Source organism: Aulonocara stuartgranti (genome assembly GCF_965226115.1).
Source record: "Aulonocara stuartgranti genome assembly, chromosome: 6".
Classification (NCBI taxonomy): domain Eukaryota; kingdom Metazoa; phylum Chordata; class Actinopteri; order Cichliformes; family Cichlidae; genus Aulonocara; species Aulonocara stuartgranti.
Window position 1 is genome coordinate 38,144,222 of NC_138944.1, and position 18,850 is coordinate 38,163,071.

The 18,850-nt window shown below is 40.2% G+C and overlaps 2 protein-coding genes across 5 annotated transcripts; one reads left to right on the forward strand and one right to left on the reverse strand.

Annotated features, from left to right (window-relative positions):
* Positions 1-30: 30 nt before the first annotated feature.
* Positions 31-6,307, forward strand: LOC309708558 (B-cell receptor CD22-like). Of its 4 annotated transcripts, none has more exons than XM_082536688.1 (10): positions 31-124; positions 200-281; positions 502-858; positions 941-1,201; positions 2,390-2,650; positions 3,312-3,572; positions 3,673-3,933; positions 4,022-4,109; positions 4,230-4,287; positions 4,416-6,307. In XM_082536688.1, the coding sequence occupies exons 2-10, from the start codon at positions 212-214 to the stop codon at positions 4,518-4,520; spliced, it is 1,722 nt and encodes a 573-aa protein (XP_082392814.1). In that variant the 5' UTR covers positions 31-124; positions 200-211; the 3' UTR covers positions 4,521-6,307. The 4 variants fall into 4 exon arrangements, with proteins under 4 accessions (XP_082392814.1, XP_082392815.1, XP_082392816.1 ...); XM_082536689.1 differs by having other exon boundaries at positions 4,420-6,307; XM_082536690.1 differs by having other exon boundaries at positions 4,234-4,287; positions 4,416-4,497.
* LOC309708568 (glutathione synthetase-like) lies at positions 3,752-15,456 on the reverse strand. Its single transcript, XM_082536707.1, has 7 exons — positions 15,397-15,456; positions 13,602-13,664; positions 12,615-12,809; positions 12,390-12,471; positions 11,171-11,387; positions 10,394-10,471; positions 3,752-3,781 (listed from the first exon to the last, which is right to left on the reverse strand). Exons 2-5 carry the CDS (start codon positions 13,626-13,628, stop codon positions 11,368-11,370), a joined length of 324 nt encoding a protein of 107 aa, XP_082392833.1. The 5' UTR covers positions 13,629-13,664; positions 15,397-15,456; the 3' UTR covers positions 3,752-3,781; positions 10,394-10,471; positions 11,171-11,367.
* Between the last annotated feature and the right edge of the window lie 3,394 nt (positions 15,457-18,850).

An 18,850-nucleotide genomic window follows, 5' to 3' on the forward strand; every position in this document is an offset into this window, starting at 1 on the left:
AAAACTGACACATTTGCATCACTGCGTGTATTAGAGGTGTGAAAAGGAAGGAAGGGCGCTTTTACTAACCTGAACTCAGTTTTCTGCCTGCAGACCACATCAGAAAGGCATCTTAAGAGACAGAGTGAGAATTGTTTTTTGATGTGTCTAATTCCTGGATACATTATTTACCTGCTAACATTTCTTTTCTTCTCTGAAGTCACACAGACAGATGACAGGAGCGGCTATGAGTTTAACTGCAGCACTCAGAGGAGTTTTTATCGTGCTGCTTTCTGTGTCAGGTACTGTATGTCTACAGATAAGACCATTTGATCTTTTTGCTCTGAAAACAAACAGGTGGTTGAAATGACAAGTGAGTCAGTGATATAATAACACAAAATGTTGATCAACCGATGCAAAACCATTTTGGAATTCTGCTGTCATTGCACTAAAACAAATTCATTTACTCCAGATACAATAGCACATGTGTTATTGTGTTTTCTGATGTGCTCTGTGTTACAGTGGTACAGAGTCAGAATGGCTGGGGAGTGACTTACACTTCTACTCAGATCTGTGCTGTAAAAGGATCATCGGTGGAGATACGCTGCACCTACACATACCCACCCAGAATAAATAATGAAACTATTGAAGTTCAGAAAAGATTATGGTTTACTAAATTGCAACAAGATGTACCTGTGGATCTAAAAACTGATCCAAACTATGACGCTCGAGTGGAGTATTATTTTTTTCGGAACAACAGCACTCTGAGAATCACAGACCTGAGAGAGAGCGACTCAGCTCAATACAAGTTCAGGTTTGAGACAAACTATCGTAGTGGACGTTATACTGGCTCTCCTGGAGTCACTTTGCTTGTTACAGGTAAAAAAAAAATTAACATTGATGTTTCTATGTATCTGTAACTGTTGCATTACACATGTTTATGGGTTTTTTCTTCCTCCAGATGCTCCAATACGCCACTCTGTGTCAGTGACTCTCTCGGGTGAGATAGTGGAGGGCAGCTCTGTGACTCTGACCTGTAGCAGTGATGCTAAGCCAGCAGCTAATTACACCTGGTACAAGGAGGATGATCAGAAACCTCTCAGTAAAGACTCCCAGCTCATCTTCAGCTCCATTCAGTCTTCTGATGCTGGAGAGTATTACTGCACAGCTGTAAACGACCTGGGGACAAAAAGGACTGGACACAACATCATCATTGTGAATTGTGTGTAAAAGACCATTAATATTTTAAAAAATACATTTCTTCATATATTGATATTCTGGTACTGTAGTTCATTCAGTAGCTTCAGTAGATTATTATTTTATTCACTTTATTCTATTGGCTTAAAGACATGTACTGCTCAATTAACACAAAGTCAAACTGCAGGGACTTTGGTACATTTAGGAAAAAGCAACCTCTGTGAATCCTTCATGTTAGTGTTCTCGTATCTGATGGATGCATGAGATGAAGGTGATAAAAGAGCATCAAAGAGTGTCTGGAGGAAGAGGAGCAACATTGCCAGAGAGCTATAAAATGAACCTGAGTGAAATACTCACGTGCATGTTTATGTTAACGGACAAACTGTCAGAAACAGACTGCATCAGGGTGGAGTAGGAAATCCTTTAGTCAGACTTGTAATCACAGCCTAGCACTGTGCAGATGCACTGGCTTTAATAAGATAACACCAGAACTGGCAGGTCCACCACTGGTGATGAGACCTGACGAGAATTCACACTGAGCACATGTGACAGAGTTTGGATTTGCTGCTTGTAATATTTATGTAAAATATCTGCCTCCTTGATTTCTTATTTTGCATTTTTGCCACTTGTTTGTTTGTGGTCATCAAACACATTTTACCATTAGACGAATGCAAAATGCAGCTTTTAAATAGTGTTTTAATTGATTTCATTTCATTTAACCCTTTAACCATCTGAATCAGCTGTGTTAGATCAAGACTACAATTAAAACATGCAGGACACTGGTCCTCGAGGCCTGGAGTTGCCCACCCCTGGTTTAGGTTAGGGTTTAAAAGCTATCCAGCTATCGATTCAAGTGATATCTTTATTCAAAAGTTCTAGAGGTGTGATAAATTAGTAACATTTTTAAAAAGAAATCTGTAAGGGGGCAAATACTTTTTCATAGTAATGTGCCTGATCTCCACGTGTTAGCGAATGATATATTCACTGCTGGATAAAATCGTCAGACCCATTTTCAAACCTAACTCTGGGGCTCATAAATCAGGAGATTCAGACCATCTTTGGTCTAAAGAAAGCATTAAAGAATGACCCATGAGTGTTTGTTTAATGTGAGCTGTAGTGTTATTGGGCGGGGCATGTAGTTTTATCTTCTACTATGAAAACTCAATCATAATGTGTAATTAAACATTAAATATGTTCATGTTTCCTCCTCCAGATGCTCCAAAGCTTCCCTCTGTGTCAGTGAGTCCCTTTGCTGAGATAGTGGAGGGCAGTTCAGTGACTCTGACCTGTAGCAGTGATGCTAACCCAGCAGCTAACTACACCTGGTACAAGAACAATGATCGCAAACCTCTCAGTGAGAGCTTCCAGCTTGGGTTCAGCTCCATTCAGTCCTCTGACTCTGGAGTGTATTACTGTAAAGCCAGAAACAAGCTGGGGATGAAGACGTCTAGGAACAAACTTCTTGATGTAAAATGTAAGTAAAAACATGGCTAGTTGTTCACTGTGCAGCTTCAGTAAAGCACTCTGGATTCCAAATGGCTTCTGGATATACATCCCTGAGATGTAAACCATCAGTAAGACATGCAGTTAGTGGGGTTGGGTCTGGTCATTCTAAATTGTCCATAGGTGTGATTGTGAGTGTGAATGGCTATCTGTCTGTCCCTGCAACACCTGCCTCCTGCCCTATGGCAGCTGGCATAGGCTCCAGCCCCTCCGTGACCCTTACAAAGATAAGAGGATGGATAGATGGATGGATGGATGGATGGATGGATGGATGGATGGGTGGTACTGTAATTGTCTGAATGCCACAAAACCCTCCACAACAGCACAGATTTGTTTCTGCTTTGAACATATTTTTTGTGATTCTGGTTGAATCTGTAGGTTTCTTTTGGTTGGGTTTGGTTTCATTTGACTTTCAGAATGATAAGTAGAAGACTTTCCTATATTTACATCCTTTGTATTGATTTGAGTGGTTGAAGGACAGAAATTAGACTCTTACATGTCACGAGAGAGACCTGATTGGCAACCAAAGGATTATGTAAATCCAATTACCTAATCCAACGATCACACTACATGAACATGCTTAAGTCATCAATGGACAGGCAAACTCTCTGTGTCTTTACCTTCTCTTTCAGATGCTCCAAAGTTTCTGTCTCTATCAGTGAGTCCCTCTGATGAGATAGTGGAAGGCAGCCCTGTAAATCTGATCTGCAGCAGTGATGCTAACCCAGCAGCTAATTACACCTGGTACAAAGACAACAAAGTACTGTCAGTAGGACAACAGGGTGTTTATCACTTTATCTCCATCAGATTGGAGGACAGTGGGGATTATTCCTGCAAGTCTGAGAATGTGCATGGAGAGGCCAACTCTACCTCTCTATCAGTGGATGTACAATGTGAGTGTTTTTTGTCAGTCTAAACGTTCAAAATACTTTTTAAGAATCTTAACAGAATTTGAATATAAATTTACATAGTGTTTAATTTACTGTTTACTAGATCCTCCGAGACTTCCCTCTGTGTCAGTGAGCCCCTCTGCTGAGATAGTGGAGGGCAGTTCAGTCACTCTGACCTGTAGCAGTGATGCTAACCCAGCAGCTAATTACACCTGGTACAAGGAGGATGATGAGTCACCAAAGGCATCAGGACAGAACTTCACCATCACTGACATCCAACCTGAACACAGTGGGAGTTATTACTGTGTTGCCCAGAACTCAAGAGGACATCAGAACTCCATCTTACAGCTGGATGTTGTGGCAGGTCAGTTTGATGCTCCTCACAGTTGAATGATCTGTGAAACTAGATGTGCAACTCAGACTTGCATCCTGTTTGTTTGTCTTCTTTTTAGTGAAATCAGTAATAATCGCGAATATCATCAGGTTGAGTCTGGTGGTTCTGATGCTGATTCCTTTGTTTTTGTTGAGTATACAGATAAGGTAATATATATGTATATATAAAATCATCAGTTCCATTACTTTTCTTTTCCCCCCAACTTTATCTTTAAAGCTGCTGATTCAGTTTCAATAAAAATTGATTTGTTATTGGAATTTATCCAGGAAGAAGAAACAGGCAAACTTACATACTGGAGCAGGTGGACCTGCTGATATGATCCAGGTAAGAAGTGCTACACAACAGACAGTTTTTGCAATATGAATTAGAGCCAGTAATAATTTTACCACAATGCAATATATGTTTAAAGAAGCTCTTTTAGTCTTATCATTATTTTAATGTCTCTCCATCAGTTAGATTCTCATTCTGTTTATGAGAACCTTTCAGCCTTAAAGGCCTTCGCAGCAAGCACAGACAGACAAGAAGGTGCAGGAAGATCTGGAGTGAAGTCCAACTAGCTGAGAGTCCTGCATGGAAGAAACATAATGAACTGAAATCCATGTACCTCGTAAATATTATTTACTTGTTGAACCAGATTAAAAATGATTTAAAGAGAGAATTGTCATCCCTAAAGTAGTACAGGAGACTGAGGTGAGGCGGGAATGAAGTGGACACATTAAACTTAAGCTTTTTTCTTTTTCTTAAATTTAGCAACACATTTCAAAACAAATTTTGTATTAATTTTATTGCTACCGCATGATGATGTGATGCTTCACAGAGCTAATGAGATATTTGTAAGACGTTTTGCTTTCTACTTTATTTGCCCTTTAGATCAGTGAGCTTTTGTTTGCTGTTAAACTGTGAGATAAACTGTGGGAAACAGTTTCAGCCTTCTGTTGTATACTTCTGATGTTTTTGTAAATACAAAATGTAAAGTCTTTTTTACATCAAACTCACACCATGTATCTCCCCTCCTTGTAAACAACAGCAACTTCTTCAACTGAAGTTGTAGCATCATTTCGGTTTTCTCTAAATGCAGGGTGAAGGTTTGTAGAAAGTTTTCTTTTTTTCAATTTAGCTTTAGATTGTTCTAACGTTTATTTTCAGATTGCATTCTCCTATATTAAAGACAAATACAGTTTACATGTATTTTTTTCTTCTGAATCCTTCTGTTTTGTCAACAGAAAGATTAATTTATCCAGAGACACTGTGTGCTATGTACATTTTTGAAACCAGCGAGGCTTTGTGCAGATGTAAATTATAAATTCATATACATTTGTTGCATAAAATAGTTGATGTCAATCAGAAGAGAGGTGATAACCTAATGCTGTAGCAGGTATAGTCATCCAGCTCTGATGTTTATCTGATCACTCTATTTGCATTAAATCACATATATTTGTATATTTCCTCCATAAGCACTTCTTGAATAAAATCTCTGATATATCTTTGATATATTAAACAGGGCTAAACATGTAAAATAAAAATGGTTCCAAAGAAATAATATTAAGATGAAGCTCCTGTCTCCTCACATCTCAACACTGTCACCAGTGCTGTTTTTTTTTTTCAGTTCTCAGCTATTTTTGTCATGGTCCTGAGTCTGACGACTTAGTGTTTTGTGTTTCTTTATATTTCTTGTTCTTGTTTATTCTGTCTTTTGTTTAGGTTTGCTATGTGTTAGGGTTTTGTTTCATGCCTGCCTGTGTCCCCTCTGTCTGTCCATGGTGTCACTGTGTCTGCTCGTGAATCTGTCTAAGTTCAGTGTCTTGTCTGGTTCTCTGTGCCTGCTAGTTTCCTGTTTTATTCTGAAGGTCTCTATCTCATGTGAGTGTGTTCAGTTTACGTTTCCTCTGTCTCGTCAGCTGTGATTTCTCCCAGGCGTGTCTCCCATCCCTTGATTACTGCTGTGTGTTCTTCTGCATGTTGCCGGTTCGTCTGCGTTAATCTCCCTGTTGGTGTCATTTTGCCACTTTGAAAATAAACATTCACTCATATCAGCTGTTCTTTGCCTGCGTTTTGGGTCCTTTAATAAGTCCACATGGCTCATTAGTGTTAATTCCTCCCTGAGGGTGTCCTTTCCTCTTCATTCATGTTTCATTTAGTTATGTAACTCCCTGTTTTGCTTTGAGAGTCGTTGTCCTTGTGCTTTGCTTTGTTTGTCTCATCTCTTGTGATTTAGTCCACCTGTGTCTTGTTCTCTCCAGCTCGTTTCACTTCCCCTAATTAGCCGTCTGTGTATACATTTTCACTGTCCCCCATATCTTATGTCAGAATGCCTGCGTATCTTCTCCAGGGCACCTTATGCTGAATGTGGGTTCAAGTTTTGGTTTTAGTAGTTAATAGTTTTCATTTTTTTCATGTATATATTTGTGCAATCAGCCAAATAAATGACTTGCTTTTAGTTCATTCCAGTCAGCCTTTGTGTATCTGCCTTTAGATCATCATACTTATCGGACTCAACCCATGACAGGATGAAATCATTAGATCTATTTTCATAGCATTGTCCATTTTAGAACTTTTAAAGGGCTTAAATCCCATGTACACTCTACCTAGTAGAAAAACACCGTCCCTAACAATAATCCCAAAACTATATGACACAGAACGTGCATTATAGCAAGACAGGGTGAAAAAACTTCCATCAGTTTGCCTGACAACTGACTGCTGGACCTCTAGAACCACCTGCTCTTTCATGCCTGTCACTTGCCACTTTATTGAAATTTACAAGATGACATCTTTCCAGCTGGACTGCTTTGACTTCACTGACAGAAACACTGCAGAAAACCTGGTACAGGAGCTATTAAGAGTGGCAAATGAGTGGCAAGACAGGACAAAGTGGTGTACTGTGTGAGTGATAATGCTGCAAACATCACCAAAGCCATAAAAAATTCTGAAGCGGACTCACCATCCATGTCTGGCACATACATTAAACCTGATGATTTAAAGATTCCCTGAAGGTAGGGAAAACAACCGTGGACAAGGTAAAGGCTATTGTGGAGTTTTTCCACAGAAGAACAGTAGCGATGCCTATGAGACTGTCCTGAGGTTTCCAGTTGTGTATAAAAGCTGCCACCTCTCTAAGCTCTGTTTTGTTCTTTGTGTGCCAAAGTCTGTTGTTATGTAAAATCCTTTCGAGAGTGCAGAATTATTAGGCAAATTAGTATTTTGTCCACATCATCCTCTTCATGCATGTTGTCTTACTCCAAGCTGTATAGGCTCGAAAGCCTACTACCAATTAAGCATAATGACATCAACACCCTATATCAGGTGTGCATAATTATTAGGCAACGTCCTTTCCTTTGGCAAAATGGGTCAAAAGAAGGACTTGACAGGTTCAGAAAAGTCAAAAATAGTGAGATATCTTGCAGAGGGATGCAGCAGTCTCAAAATTGCAAAGCTTCTGAAGCGTGATCATCGAACAATCAAGCGTTTCATTCAAAATAGTCAACAGGGTTGCAAGAAGCGTGTGGAAAAACCAAGGCGCAAAATAACTGCCCATGAACTGAGAAAAGTCAAGCGTGCAGCTGCCAAGATGCCATTTGCCACCAGTTTGGCCATATTTCAGAGCTGCAACATCACTGGAGTGCCCAAAAGCACAAGGTGTGCAATACTCAGAGACATGGCCAAGGTAAGAAAGGCTGAAAGACGACCACCACTGAACAAGACACACAAGCTGAAACGTCAAGACTGGGCCAAGAAATATCTCAAGACTGGTTTTTCTAAGGTTCTATGGACTGATGAAATGAGAGTGAGTCTTGATGGGCCAGATGGATGGGCCCGTGGCTGGATTGGTAAAGGGCAGAGAGCTCCAGTCCGACTCAGACGCCAGCAAGGTGGAGGTGGAGTACTGGTTTGGGCTGGTATCATCAAAGATGAGCTTGTGGGGCCTTTTCGGGTTGAGGATGGAGTCAAGCTCAACTCCCAGTCCTACTGCCAGTTTCTGGAAGACACCTTCTTCAAGCAGTGGTACAGGAAGAAGTCTGCATCCTTCAAGAAAAACATGATTTTCATGCAGGACAATGCTCCATCACACGCGTCCAAGTACTCCACAGCGTGGCTGGCAAGAAAGGGTATAAAAGAAGAGAAACTAATGACATGGCCTCCTTGTTCACCTGATCTGAACCCCATTGAGAACCTGTGGTCCATCATCAAATGTGAGATTTACAAGGAGGGAAAACAGTACACCTCTCTGAACAGTGTCTGGGAGGCTGTGGTTGCTGCTGCACGCAATGTTGATGGTGAACAGATCAAAACACTGACAGAATCCATGGATGGCAGGCTTTTGAGTGTCCTTGCAAAGAAAGGTGGCTATATTGGTCGCTGATTTGTTTTTGTTTTGTTTTTGAATGTCAGAAATGTATATTTGTGAATGTGGAGATGTTATATTGGTTTCACTGGTAAAAATAAATAATTGAAATGGGTATATATTTGTTTTTTGTTAAGTTGCCTAATAATTATGCACAGTAATAGTCACCTGCACACACAGATATCCCCCTAAAATAGCTAAAACTAAAAACAAACTAAAAACTACTTCCAAAAACATTCAGCTTTGATATTAATGAGTTTTTTGGGTTCATTGAGAACATGGTTGTTGTTCAATAATAAAATTATTCCTCAAAAATACAACTTGCCTAATAATTCTGCACTCCATGTAGTTTCACCTTCTTCTAATTCAGGAGAATAATGCAAACTAAAACTACATAATAGCTTCACAATCATTAATCAGGGGCATAACGTGGCATAAGATAATATAATAATATCACAGTCCCCCTTTGATCTCTTTTAAAAGTGATCACTTACACCCTAGAATCCAGGTTTGCGAGGTCCATTTCCTCTTCTTAGTCCTGAGGCCCTGTGTCCCCGTTTAACGAGTGGACCATATTGGACGACCTCTGTGATTGTGCAGTTCAGATGCAAGAAAAACTATGATTACAACAACAATAGTAGTTACAGATGACACTCCCATCGCTCTCCAGTTCTCCCACAGCTTTATCTTGGTGCTCCAGTTTCCCCAACCTCATTTTGGTGCCACCTTGTACCTTTCAAACGTACTCAGACTAGAACCTCTGTCCAAGGAGCTTTTAACCTTTACTTTATTGCTGCAGCTATCAGTGTCTTCCAGTCGAGTGATTCTCTGCTCTTCTTTCTTCGACCTCAGGGGTTAGACCACCCTTCAGTCGTTGCACAGATCAGGGGATTATTCTGCCCCGATTTTCAAACAACGATCTGTGTATTCTGGGGTCACAGCCGTGTCCCCCTTTTTATCAAGAGCCTCTCGAACCTCGTTGGTCTGGTGTTCCTGTTTTTTTGCCAACCCCTTCATGGTTATTGCTGTGTTTATGGGATCCATCCTTTTGAGGTGACTAACTAGAGCCCAAACTGCATGACCCTTGGCCCCAGTTGCTGTCTCGGCAGTCTCCACGTCTATCTCTGCTGCGAAGGATCCTCATATCTCCGTGACCTCGTCTGGTGTCAGTTCCTTTCTCTGTAAGGCAGAAAACCAAAACACCTCTCTGCCTAGCCTTAATAATCTAATGTTGTTATTCATTGTTCCTCGAGTGATTCAAAATTGGTTTAGAATATTCAGAATGTTCAGGACTCTCTGGCCCAGGGACTTATTCTAATCATAATCTATGTGTGTGTAAGCGTGTTTGCATTTAGCCCTCTGCACTCAAAGTCAATACCTGCAATATATCAGTCCGGACCATCACGCCGAACGAAGCTTATGACCTTCTAAAGACTGAGTGCCAACTCATTATGAGCACATTTGCAATGCGTATATGAAAATAAAAATAACCACTTATTTTAGTAAAAGAAATCAAAAACAAATTAACCATTTTTACTTCTAACCTTTGCCACCTTTTTACAAAAATCATGTGTTTCTTTCAGCCTTCCGTCCTACGATTTCCTCTCTAGTGCGATACTCAGCTTCTCATGAACACAGGGATTTTATCCTCTAAACGCTATTCAGTTTATTTCAATATATATTTAAGATATTATATATATATATAATAGATATTTAAGGTAGACACACGTAATTAGCGGCAGCTGTGTTGTTGATCGGGAGGAAGCAAACAGTTTGTGACCGCTGCGCTGCTGTTAAATCCTGGAAATAAAGAATCTGAAGGACAAGATGAGTAAGGCTGGAGTTATTGGACTGTATCAAGTTTAATAACTTCATGCATACCAGGCACATCGCGTCACCCCGCCAACGAACACCCCAGTGGCTTCAAGCCTAGGCTTAGCCTCTACAGGAGAGGTTTCAGCCATGAAAAGTGTGTCCATCACAAGCCCACCACCATGATCTCAGGTCTTGAGGCAACAATCATGAAAACTAATCTTAACTGAGAGTGTTGGATGTCCTCATTGTTGCAGAGCACATGGACAGCATACTCACCTGGTTCTGTGGGCCAGCAGCACATGTCACACCATCCATCACCCTTGTCATCACATTCAATCTTGATCTGAGAGAAACCTGAAGACAGAAACGTTCAATGATAAAAACACACAGTGGAATAAAATTGTAAGAAGTCATCAGTTGATGCAGTTTAAGGACACTTGTTCTTCTGTGCAGTCTCACCTGGAGCGCACGTTTCTAGTTCATGCCATCATGACCAAAGATTCTTCAATTAATAGTTTAAAGATGTCCGTGAATGCACTGCTAACTGCTCTTCACCCTTATAAAAATCAACATGCATTTAGAATAAGAAACACTTTTGCAAAACCAAAAGCTTCACTGTACTTAGTGATTTATGTCTAAAAAACAGGTTCAGTTTGTAACTGAGAGAGCGGCTCAGTGGTGCTGAATTATATTTCCAATAGAAACACAATTTCATATGTTGTAGTAACAACACACTGCCACAAGATGGCAGCCTAGGCCTACGTTACCATGCTGTTCAAGTAAAAAAGAAAAAGTGACAGAGCCTTGAAAGAGTGACAGAGACACGTTTTATGAACTCATCTGTAATGTGTCACCTTTTCTGTAGAATGAAGAAGTGCTTCCCTTCTTTTAAAGTAAATACAGGCTTACAAAGATCCTCTAAACATGTTTCTGAAATAATCCTAAACACAATCATTAAATCAAAAATGCAAGAAACTATTTATTTAATCACTCTTCTTAACTTAATTCTTTAACTTATTACAAAAATAAACAAAGACTTTTCTGCTGTCTCACCTCTGTCAGTTTTCATGCTTTTGCAAGAACAGGTGGAGGTGCAGGTGGAACTTTGACTTCACTGTGAGTATGTGCAGGCAGGAGTGTGACATCTCAGAACAGCAGAGGATTGTCGAGCACGGTGACTCCTGCTGCGACGCCCCCGTCTGACTGTCCTGAGCTCTTGGTCCTCAGCAGACGGCCCACACACTCATTCATCACCATGTCTTTACCCTGCCTGTAAGAAAACCAAGAAAAGGCTAACATTAGAAACAGCCACCAACCAATCCCTTTTACTCCACCACCCAAAAACCAGTGAGAAACACTAGCTAGTATTAACTTGGAATCAAAGTCCACTAATCCCCAGGCTCCCAGCATAACATACAGTCCAACACAAACTCCACAAACTGTCTTGCTTCAGCTGACTTTCCTTCACCTTCTCTCCAGACAATCTGTTGTGCTCTTTTCAGCACAAAGCCACATTCCTGCTCACTGATCCTCACCTCTTTTTAACCTAGTCTCAGCAACTTTGTCCCATAGCTCGCACATCCTTTCCACCTCCATCTTTCTTCCCGGCCAACTGATACATACCTTTTTCCTTCCTTAAAAGCCAGCCTAAGAACTACGATTTTATATACGCCCCATAAATGAAACTGCCATTTTCAAAAATCGTATCATCCAAATTCATGCAGCGTGGCTAAATTAAGAATGAATTGCAAACCCGAGCTTCCTTGCTAACATGATTAACAGCTAAATACTATCATAGTGGAGGTGTGAAATTACTGCTAAAATAGCTCATATGAACCCTGATACTGGACTATGTATTTATCAAAACAAATGATCTGATATTACAAAGAAAACTAATGATTGCTTTTTACAGTATTAGCCCAGAGTGATGTAAGGCAGGGTGGTTAGTCAGCCATAACCTGCTGACAACTTGTATCTGGTAGCTTTTTCACATCCTGATCAATGTTGTTGTCAAGTGTGTCTCATATACACTATTATCTCAGTCACAGTACAGCATGCATGAATCACAGTAGATACAAAGTAACGCAAAACAGCAGGCAGTCATGTATGTGTCGTCACTGTTTTGACTGGCTCATACATGGAATGCAAGCAAATGCTGCATGTGTGTGCAGATCCACACATGCACTGCTTAAACTTCCCTAGTTTAATAAATGGTGAGCAATAAACAGAAGTTTTCAACATTTTTAAAGATGCTTCTATCCCCCCGCTGTACCTCCTCCTTCTCGCTGAGACTTCAAGACAAACCGTTCTGCTGCTGACAAGGCCACTGATACTGTTTTGTCCCTCTCTGGACCCTGTAGACGCGCGCAACCACAGAGAAATAAATCAGAGGAATAAAATGCAAATGATATTGCTTACACTGAACAGCAACACCCAGGTGAGGATTATCTAATGGCAAATTTTCCAAACAATGAAAAAAACGTGCCCTTTTTCTCACCGTGTCTAGAGTGTTAAGGTCAGCCAATGTCGCTCGGATCTGCTGCACAGCTTGAGGCTGGTCTGGGAAGAATCTGTCCAGGACTCCAGGTCTGGGGAGCACTTGCTGAACCTTCTTGGTACCAGCCAGGTGAGCGCTGATATCTGGACACTTCACAGCTCGAGAGCGCTCCATGAGGAGACGAGCATCCCAGCTCTGCAATTGAAAACAGACAATGAATTCTCTGCTTGTCTTTTTATCATTAGATGTATTTCTGTATTAAAAAAATTCCGTTTATTGGGCCACTTTGTGCTAGAACAATTTTTCCAGCATAAAAGAGCCTCTATCATTTCACTAACTTTTGGAATCTTATTTCACTGCTGCTAATGACGTTTCACAAACTGTCACATGTTTTTTAGCTTCGTTCGTATAAACTTTCTCGTGGTTGAGATTCCTGAGAAAACAGCCAGCACACTGAGCAGCAGAGGGTGACAACAGTTGGTTTATAATACGCTGAGATTTGACAGACAGAGACAGAAGAATGAAGGAGAACAACACAGAGTCACGCTATCAAGGAGAACCTGGACGGTAGATTCAGCAAATTGGCTTGAAACTTGCAAACTGTTTTAACTTGTTATGTCCGATTAAGTTTTCCTTCCAGGATGCTCGCCAGTTTTCTTTCACTTGTTTCCTGTTCCTGCCAGCAGAATGCACACACAGCTGCAGTAACTACACACAATGTTGCAGAAAACATGGAGCAGCAACAAACATGTGCTGGTCTCTAATCACCCATTCAAACTGACACAGCGACAGGTCTGTGGTCACTTATATCAGCCAATCAGGGCTAGACTTGGTGTTGCTTAGCAGGGAAAGAAATAAACTCAATGATAATGACGCTCCAGTTTCTCATGAATACGAATCACTTTAAGCAAGTCTGCAGGTTTCATTTTAGTGTTTTTAACTAAACTCTTTGATGTAATCATTCTGAGTGCAAATCAAAAGTTGGACCTGTTCAGAAGTGTAGTTGTCAGGCATGTAACCGTTCCTGAAATACACCACAGTTTGCCGTCCCTGAAGTGAAAGTGACACAAAAGACACATTAATCCATGTCGACACACAGCGACCTCCATCTCCTCTTCATCCAGTTTGGAGGCCTTCCTTGAAGTCTCTCGTGCTGCTGTCCACTGGGAATCCCCACATGTGCCTTTTCCCCGTGTCTATGACATGTAACAAATATAAAAAAATAGCAAGAATTATAAAGTAAATGACAAGATTTTCCATTTACTCTAATTTAACAGTAGTCATCTTGCAGAAGACAGTCGTTTGGTTACTATAGTAAAAACTATTATTTCAAATTAACCAAAATGAAAAACAAAATCACCTAAACTTGCATTTTTCACTGCCTTCTGTAAAGTGTCAACAAATGCAGATATTTTGCTGTCTTCAGCAACAAAAACGCCATCATTTTTCCTTCTATTAGTCCCACATATGATCGTTGTAAACTTGGAGAAGCCTCTCTCACTCATTTATTTTGGACTTGCCCCAAATTGCATAACTATTGGTTGGACAGTTTTAAATGTTTTTCTGATATCTACAATTGCACATTAGAGCCGGACCCAATAACTGCATTGTTTGGATCTTCCTCTTCCCTTTTACACCTCAGCTCTGCTGCACAAACTACATTTTTGTTCGGAATGGTAATTGCTAAGAAAATGATCTTGACTCTCTGGAAGTCGGATATTGTAGCTCAATTCAAAATGTGGCTAACAGAACTGACTGCTCTGTTGCACGTGGAGAGGATTAGGTACACATCAGCGGACAAACTTAGTCATTTCTTTGATGTGTGGCATTTTATTTCTGTTTATTGCCGGTGCTTAAGTAGTATTTTTGTTGTTGCTGCATAATATTTTGCTTTATCTGTGTGTTTTTGCCCGTGCTGTTGTGTTGTCTGTTTTGTTTTATTGGGTTTTTTGTTTGTTTCTTTTCTTTTTTTTTTTTGGGGGGGGGGGGGGTCTTTTTTTTCTTATATCAAAAAATCTCAATAAACATACTTTAAAAAAAATAAACGCACCATCGGCCATCATGCTAAATTTGCATCTTCAAAAGTCAATGCAGCCAGACTCACACCTGATTATAAATGTTCAGGAGACACTGTTTAATGTTTAGTGTTAACTTAAATCACTCATCATTTACAGTATTACAGAGTTCGGGGTTATGGGTTAGCACTGTCATGTTACCCGTAACTGTATTAACTATGGTAGTAACTTAACTAGCAGTATTGGTCAAATTACTTGAAAAAAGTAAACCAGTAACTATTACTGATTACTTCCCCCAAAAAGTAATCCCGTTTTGTTACTGATTACTTATTTTCAAAAGTAATTAATTACTTAGTTACTTTTTAAAAACATGATTTACAACCTGAATAGGTGATAAAACGATAGATCTTTCAGCCCAGTTCTACTTTTTCTGCATAATCCATCATACAAAATGTAATCAAATGGAAAAGTCTGTTTTTAAAACTTGTTTTATTAGTTTTAATCTTTTAACTTTATGCATCAAGCAAAAATGTAATTATATGCAACATTCTGACTAGAAGAAATTTGTTTAACATTTAAACCTATTTTCTGCACATTCCAGCACATAAAATATTTTTTTGTGTGTGTGTTTTGTGTGTGTGTTTACACTCAGTCTTTCAAATAAATGCAAGTGAAACACAGCAGAAAATAAATAAAATGAAAGACTCAGCGGTCCTGTTGCTCTATTTTCACCTGTATAGCAGGCAGATGTTTGCTGGATTTCTTACCTGTAAACAGTGGGTCGTGTGTGATAAAAGCTTGTGCAGGAAGTAGCAGGTGTAGACTGGCCCACTGTATGAAGTGATAAGATGTGAAAGGACATATATAGGGTACCTTAAAAGTGTTTCCCTGAGCTTTTACTTGTGGCTTGAAATCTAAATAAATCGAAATAAATGTGAATTTAAAAAAGCGAAAAAAAGGAGGAGCCCGGAGCTTCGTCTTTCGCTCGGCCTACCCTGCAGTAGCAGACGAACCGTCAGAGACTCGAACTTGGTCGTTAAACTCTGGGGTCTGAATGCTGGCCTCTTAACGCTGCGCACCACACAGCCGGCCAGTTAATGCTATAAAAAAAAGGACATTTATCTTTTGTTCTTCAACAATTTTTTTTTCGTTTTTCTAAATCTATTTAGCTTCTTGTGCAGTATTGTTCCACACAAATGACACAAGGAAACCTAGCTATTTTTTATTGGCTTTCACAAAATGGGACTGCCAATGTTGTAGGTGTTACTGCCAAAGTCTTCCTGCTAGCCGGTGTTGTGCCAAAAAGTGATTGTCTGCCAAAAACTGATTTCCGGTATTTGCCAAAAACTGATTGCTCGTATTTAAACCGCTATAAGTAACTTGTTGGCCTATAATATGTGAAACATATGTCAAATGCATCCCTCATGGATGACACAAAGTCATATTGAGCCACAAACAACATTCGTGTAACAAGGTAGAAGCCGCAATCAGTTTTTGGCAGCGACTTTTATAGAACCTTTATTTATGCAGTTAAAAAAAATCTCATTAACATTAAAAATGTCTTTTGTAAGAGTAAGACAGCAGAAATGGCAGCAAATATTACAATAGTTCTGTAAAAATATTGTAAGTGGGGGAAAAGGACCGGATTGGTTATAATGTGAGTACAATAACACAGAGTTATAAAGATACTTGAAAAAACAGATAATCTTTTAATTCTATATATAACCCCTTTGTAAACGCTGTTCACCGAAGTCTATTTACCAACATACGTAAAGATATTACACATAAAAAATACACGGAAACATTGGAAATCACTTTTTGGCAGGCAATCACTTTTTGGCACAACACCGGAAACCTGCTGGCGGCGCCACTATGTTCTCACCACACTCTTCAGCTTCAGCTTTGTTGCCTCTTTTCGGCACACCTACCTAGTCCCACTCATCCACTTTATCTGCTCATGGCAGATTTCCCCACACTGACCACTCCTTGGATTAAGGTAAATTCAAGCAGGTCATTACAAAAAAGACACACAGCTTATCATCGTATCCTTGTGCAACACCTAAAAGCACTCTGTTCATTTGTTTGCTAGATTAGCCGCTAGCATACACACACTGTGTTAGCGGCTTGTTGCTGCACACCTGTTACTGTGTATTTTTCAATGGTTCAGCACTCCTTGGATTTTTAGACAGTAATGAGATCATGTGCACACTCCACAGAGGTCCAGAGTCCAAATGTGACCTCTAGCACCAAACGCTTGCTGCAGTTGTTGGTGTCAGAGGTGACATTGAGATTACTTTTTCATATAGGACCGTGTATGTTTGGATAGCTTTTTGCCCTTGAAAACTGCCGTTTAATATTAGACATTGTTGTCTAATGTTATAAATGGATTGATCTGAAACGTGTAAGTGTGACAAATATGGAATAAGATACGAAATCAGAAAGGAGGCAAATACTTTTTCACAGCGCTATAGTCTGTAAATGGCCTTCTTTTGGCTATAGTAGATCTTTTACTTGTTCTTTTTTTAATTGTTTGTTAAAATTGTTTTTTCGATCATATTGAGTATAGACGAATGCAACTGTGAGCTTTAGCGATTAGCCCGTTTCAACAGGACCATGATCCTGATGTGTGAGACAGCAGGGTGCTGCCATTGGTGTTGTAATGTGTGATTTAGTTCCTCCTAACATTTCAGTTTGCTTCCAGTATCTATCCTCTGTGATTACTGGCTCTACAGACAGATTTAATAGAAGTGTGTGAGCTATTGGCTCAGTATAAAGGGTCAGTAGTGTTTTCATGTCACCTATCCATCCTCCATTTAGTCACCCAAAGCATGAAGTAAATACTCCTCACTTTTATTCATCTTCTCTTAAATTCAGACAAATTCCCAGTTGTTAACGTTGAGCTGTGTGTGTGTGTGTGTGTCAGTTGCAGCCACCAAGTTGAACACCAACACCAAATCCAACCTGGGTCAGTGTGTCAGCAAGTACGACCTGCTGGTCTGGTTTGAGATCAGCGAGCTGGAGCCCACTGGAGAGTGACTATCCACCTGGAGTGTTATATTCACGCACAAGCTTTAAAGGAACCATAAAAATTATCTCCAGGAAGAACATTATAAGTTGGGATGTTGTGTCACCTCCTCCCTCCATGCACAGGTACATCCCAGCCATCGTGGATCACAGTGGAGGCCTGCCCTGTCATGGTACCTACCTGCTGCACCAGGTACAGGATTGGTGCACATGTTGTTTCCTTATTACTCACACAGTGGTAACTGCTTCCTTTGTACACAGTTGAATATCTTCTTTTAAAGCGTAATGTTTCTCTAGCTGTGCTCACTGTGATCCTGAGCTCCTGTTATGTTTGCTGCAGGGGATCCAGCGGAGGATGACAGTGACCCTCATCCACGAGAAGGGCAGCGAGCTCCATTGGAAAGATGTTCATGAGCTCGTTGTAGGTGAGCAGCCTGCCTTTAGGGTCTAGTCGTACTATACCTCTGTGTAGAAAACAAAAACCCAAAGCACAGAAACAATGTTTTATAGTGTTTGTGTGCTTTTGATAGAGGAAGACAGGACAGAACATCATTAAAGGGACTTGACTTTGTGAGATCACACTGAAAACGCAACACTCGGTTCACTCTGAGATTTTTTCAGTCTGGAAAGATGAATCTGTCGGGCTTTAGGCTGCTTCTCACTTTAAGCAGTTCATGCTGTAGCTGATGGACCAAAAATGACATTTGATATTTTAGACATTCAGCTGCTGACTCTGAAGCCAACAGGCTCTTGAGTGTGGATGATTGTGTTGGTACTGGATGCTGTGATCAAACAGCTGTTCTGATCTGTCTTCATTCATGCCTGTTGTTATTAAGCCTCCTAAGCTCCAAACCAGTAAAAGCAATCTTTGGAGGCAGCACCCTTTTTAGTACTTTGCTGTATTTGTTTGTGATTGTGTGACACTGAACCACAGTGCTATGTATATCCTCTGTAACACTCAGACGTCTCCAGATCAGCATTTTCCCCCTAAGCTGTTTCTCACTATAGAGTCTTTCCTCTGTAGAAATGAGGCCAATGAGGCACCAGCAGAGCGTGTCTGGCTCTCAGTCTGTGGTTGATAGTGCCCCCTGCTGTTAATAACAGGAACAGTGTAACTAGGGCTGGGTATCGTCACTGATTTCTAGAATCGATTCAGATTCACAAGGTCCCGAATCAATTCGATCCACGTTTTGATTC

Bases quoted from the DNA above. Each gene is read 5' to 3' on its own strand.
- LOC309708558 (XM_082536688.1), top strand. From the start codon at position 212: ATGACAGGAGCGGCTATGAGTTTAACTGCAGCACTCAGAGGAGTTTTT. The intron at 859-940 runs GTAAAAAAAAAA...TTCTTCCTCCAG, and splicing joins AGTCACTTTGCTTGTTACAG to ATGCTCCAATACGCCACTCT. The intron at 3,934-4,021 runs GTCAGTTTGATG...TCTTCTTTTTAG, and splicing joins ACAGCTGGATGTTGTGGCAG to TGAAATCAGTAATAATCGCG.
- LOC309708568 (XM_082536707.1), bottom strand. From the start codon at position 13,628: ATGCCTGACAACTACACTTCTGAACAG. The intron at 12,472-12,614 runs GTGAGAAAAAGG...GCGCGTCTACAG, and splicing joins ACCTTAACACTCTAGACACG to GGTCCAGAGAGGGACAAAAC. The intron at 11,388-12,389 runs GTACAGCGGGGG...GTTTTCTTACAG, and splicing joins GTCTCAGCGAGAAGGAGGAG to GCAGGGTAAAGACATGGTGA.